We start from the raw sequence: 5,000 nt of genomic DNA, 5'->3' as shown, positions 1-5,000 counted from the left end.
AAAGGAAGTCAGAAGAACAGGAAGCCAATTAATAAGTAAAAAGTAACAAGAAAAAAAGGAACAATCCCATCCTGGAAACTAATATGCAAATGTTAAGATTTCAAATTAACATTACACCTGGCTCAATGTCAGTATCAGGAAAGTTCCTATACTTTGGAAAAATTCCGATCCGATCCCTGAATTATGTTGATGTCTGAACCGATACTGATACCCCGATACCGATACCCCATCCCTACATGGAGGTGTTCAGTAGTTCGGTAGCTCTGGAGGTCCCTGGGCAGCAGTTCAACTCCCCCTGACCCCTGTGGAGCAGCGCCATTACCCCCCAGGCCCTACTTACCCATAATTCAACCTCTTACACACCACATACTGCAGACGTGCACTCTGGAGAGTCCTGCATCTTATGATGACGTGAGACATCTGTGTGTGTGCATGCGTGCGTGCGTGTATGCATGCGCGCACGCGCGAGTGAGAGAGAGAGAGAGAGAGAGAGAGACTGCATCTTATTACATGAGGTGTGTGTGTGTGTGTGTGTGTGTGTGTGTGTGTGTGTGTGTGTGTGTGTGTGTGTGTGTGTGTGTGTGTGTGTGTCTGTGTCTGTGTCTGTGTGTGTGTGTGTGTGTGTGTGTGTGAGAGAGAGTATGTGTGTGTGCATGGGCATGGGCGTGGGCGTGGAGATCCTAGGCAAGAGTGTAGTGTACAGTATGTGTATGAGTAATTTAAAAGGACAGGCATTGCGTGTGTTGCAAGAGCATTATGACTCATCCTCATCGCTGGGCGTATGGGCGCTGGGTGTGTATGTCCATGACACTCCATATTTGCTTGAAGGTGTGAGAAACATCAGGATGAGAGAGAGCGAGAAACAGAGACAGAGACAGAGACAGAGAAAGAAACATGCAATGCAGAGTGTTCAGGTTTCATAGAAAATCAGTCCTGCTTTCGAAAATATCACCAACACCTCTTTGCAAGTTGCCGTTTTATCCTATATCTGTGTGCTGTCTTACTAATATGTATTAAAGCAACATTTTTTTGCTCCCTACGGTGAATCTAAATACCTTCAAATATGTTCCTCATAGACTAAAATGCACAAATTTCATGACAGGTTGAGTGGTAATTCCACGAGCTCTAACATGTTGACTGAATTTGAAACAAGAGCGTGACTGCAGTTTGGATGTCAACGCTGTGTTATGGCAAAGGCCCAGCCTGGTGATAGATCAGGAGTCACTCCAGGGTGCATTAGCGCCTTAATGAGAGGAGCTTTGGTCAATAATCCCACAGCAATTAAGTGGAGTCCCACAGCAGCCAAACACCAAACACACCTCACGCCTACCGGACCACCAACCGTGTGTGTGTGTGTGTGTGTGTGTGTGTGTGTGTGCGTGCGTGCGTGCGTGCCTGCGTGCCTGCGTGCCTGCGTGCCTGCGTGCGTGTGTTTGTGTGTGTGTGTGTGTGTGTGTGTGCCCGTGTGTGTGTGCGTGCGCGCGCACATGCGTGTGTGCATTAAACAGCAAGGGCCAAATACACTGCTAAACTCTAACTGTTCCCTATCTTCACACGCACAATTGCACACACACTACATGTCTGTTATTTCCCTAGCGTCTCTTTTCTGTTGCAAATGAAGGGTTTTATTATTTATATCATGAGGGAGTTTTAGGCTTAGCCATCCCCAAAATAGAACAGGAACACTGATTAGGCTCTGCTCAAGATTGGCAGTCATATACACTGGCCGTGTCTCAAATAACGCACTTGTGCACTTCGTGCACTGTTTTTCAGTGCCTAGGGCGCTCCCGCTGAAAATTTCAGTTGAGCCAGTGCACTGAAAGTGCCAGGATAATGCCCTAACAATGGCGGGAAAATGCAGTGCTTGAATGATGGGCTGAATTTCAAATGGTGCACTTGTGCACTTTAGTGTTCATGCTTCAGTGCGTATGCCGTATTAGTTACGCACTGAAACATAGTGCCCGAAGTGCACAAGTGCGCCATTTGATATGCAGCCATGTACACTGCACGCACTAAACGGCGGCCATGTTGACTATGACACGGAGGAAATGTGGCAGTCAGTTCAGTAGAAGAGTTTGGTCCACAGTCTCCTAATTCTGTAAGTAATGTTGATGGGACACCAACCTTTTCATGCAAACCAAAGTATTGTATGTGTGATTGTTGTCCTTTGGGTGAAGGACATGGAAATACAAGCACAAGACGCTGTGCATTGTAAACAGTAGCCAACTCATATTTTGGCCAGCTTATGCCATGCTCAGCTGTTACTTCCAGCGAGGGCACAGTGCATAGTGCGAAAAAAAATCCACGACACTATGCACTAAAGACCTCAGTGCACTGTGTGTACTGTGCACTGACTGTCAGTGCACTGACACAAGTGCGTGATTTGAGACATAGCCACTGTATGTGTTTCTGTTTTCTGAAGACATCTTCCGCTCTCTTCCACAAGGCCAAAAGGTTTACAATGTGAATGAATAGGGGGATGGATGAATGGATCTAGGCCATTGATAGAGGAATGAACGGAAGTACAAACATCTCAACTTTGCCACCAGGGCAAACACAGAGGGCGTACCTCACTAAGAATCCTTTTCATGTAGAGACGAACAGAAAATAGTCACTGCAGCTCAGAAGGTCCACATTCATTTCAAATGGTGACTCAGTATTAAACAGGTTTGAGCACCGGTGTGCATGCTCATAGAGAGCCTCCAACACAGACTTTCTAAAGTGTTTGTGTGTGTGTGCGTGTGCGTGTGCGTGTGCGTGTGCCTGTGCGTGTGCGTGCATGTGTGCGTGCATGTGTGCGTGCATGTGTGCGTGCATGTGTGCGTGCATGTGTGTGTGCATGTGTGTTTGTGTGAGTGTCCGTGCATGTGTCTGTGCTAAATGTAATGTAATTAAATGTAATGTATGCAATGATGTAATTACGTATGTAATTAAATGTAATGCGTGCAGGAGAAGGAGAAGTTGTACGTGGAGCTGAAGCACATCTTGGCCCGGCAGCCGGGACCAGAGGCAGCAGAGCAGCTGCAGATCTACCAGCACACGCTCCGCGAGAAGACCAAACAACTCAAGGTGACCACACCACACCACCACATCTCCATATACTCAATACTGTACTATATTACACCTCAATACTGTTACATCTACCAGCACACGCTCCGCGAGAAGACCAAACAACTGAAGGTGACCACACCACACCACCACATCTCCATATACGCAATACTGTACTATATTATACCTCAATACTGTTACATCTACCAGCACACGCTCCGCGAGAAGACCAAACAACTCAAGGTGACCACATCACACCACCACATCTCCATATACTCAATACTGTACTATATTATACCTCAATACTGTTACATCTACCAGCACACGCTCCGTGAGAAGACCAAACAGCTCAAGGTGACCACACCACACCACCACATCTCCAGATACTCAATACTGTACTATATTATTATACCTCATTATACCTCATCAAGGTGACCACACCACACCACCTTATCTCCATATACGCAATACTATATATCATGACTCCGTACTGTTACATCTACCAGCACACACTCTGCGAGAAGACCAAACCACATCACACCACCACATCTCCATACTCAATACTGTACTATATTATACATCATTACTGTTACATCCACCAGCACACACTCTGCGAGAAGACCAAACAACTGAAGATGTTCAAATCACACCATAATTGCACCTCCATATCATATATAATACCTCAATGTTGTCACATCTACCAAACAACTCAAGGTGACCACATTACACCACCATATGTCCATATACTCAATACTATACCATATTAGACATGGATCTCTGTCTGTCTGTCTCTCTGTCTGACTGTCTGTCTGTCTGTCTGCCTGTCTGTCTGTCTGCCTCTCTCTCTCTCTCTCTCTCTCTCTCTCTCTCTCTCTCTCTCTCTCTCTCTCTCTCTCTCTCTCTCTCTCTCTCTCTCTCTCTCTCAATTCATTCAATTCAATTCAATTCATAGAAGCTTTATTAGCATGACAAAAAACATTTTGTATTGCCAAAGCATTGGTTCAAGATACATTGGTAATGATATAATGAAATAAGTGTTAACACAAACACACAAATGAATGCTTGCATTGCATTGCGCTCTCTCTCTCTCTCTCTCTCTCTCTCTCTCTCTCTCTCTCTCTCTCTCTCTCTCTCTCTCTCTCTCTCTCTTCATATCCTTGTTTGGAGCACTTGTCTGCTTGTCATGTTTTTGTTTTTGTTGTCCTTGTTTTGTTTTGCTATTGTCCTTTGTCACTGTCATTAGTATTGGGCTGTTGGTGCAAGTTTTTTGTGTGTCAGTATTTTGTTGTCTGTGTAAGCTTTTGCTACTTTTGCCTGCAACCTAATCTACCTTCGGGTACAAATAAAGTTACCTTACCTTACCTTACCTTACCCCCCCCCCCCCCCCCCCCCCCCCCCCCCCCCCCCCCCCCCCCCCCCCCCCCCCCCCCACCCTCTCTCCCCCCCCCCCTCCCCCCCCCCCCCCCCCCCCCCCCCCCCCGCCTCCCCCCACGCCCCCCCCGCCCCCCCGCCCCCCCCCCCGCGCCCCGCCCCCCCCCCCGCCCCCCCCCCCCACCCCCCCCCCCCCCCCCCCCCCCCCACCCCCCCCCCCCCCCCCCCCCCACCCCCCCCCCCCCCCTCTCTCTCTCTCTCTCTCTCTCTCTCTCTCTCGCTCTCTCTCTCTCTCTCTCTCTCTCAGCTCCAGTGCATTATTCCCTGGGGCAGTGAGATGAGAGGAGAGGGAGTGGGATAGTTGTGTGTTGTAGTTGTGGTTGTGTGTGTATGGAATGGATAACTAACTTTGGTTAGTGGAAGAGATTCATGGGAAGGAACAACAGATGCTTTCACTTAGGCCCATAGATTCCGTTGAACACTCGTGGCACAATGCCTGCTAGTTATTACCGTAGCTTCCTCCATCGAATGTTTACACATCGGCAGAATCAACTGCTTACATGCTTGCATTTTCTGTTCGT

At 47.8% G+C, this 5,000-nt stretch overlaps 1 protein-coding gene across 1 annotated transcript in view; it reads left to right on the top strand.

The window, feature by feature from the left end:
* cfap58 (cilia and flagella associated protein 58) overlaps positions 1-5,000 on the top strand; it is a 147,988-nt gene that overhangs the window by 124,643 nt on the left and 18,345 nt on the right. The window contains exon 16 of the mRNA XM_063200032.1: positions 2,950-3,069. Coding sequence (XP_063056102.1) covers positions 2,950-3,069 — 120 coding nt within the window. The remainder of the gene's footprint in view (positions 1-2,949; positions 3,070-5,000) is intronic.

This window comes from Engraulis encrasicolus, chromosome 1, assembly GCF_034702125.1.
Source record: "Engraulis encrasicolus isolate BLACKSEA-1 chromosome 1, IST_EnEncr_1.0, whole genome shotgun sequence".
Classification (NCBI taxonomy): domain Eukaryota; kingdom Metazoa; phylum Chordata; class Actinopteri; order Clupeiformes; family Engraulidae; genus Engraulis; species Engraulis encrasicolus.
Note: the sequence above shows the minus strand (reverse complement) of the source record. Positions and strands in the feature narration are given on the sequence as shown.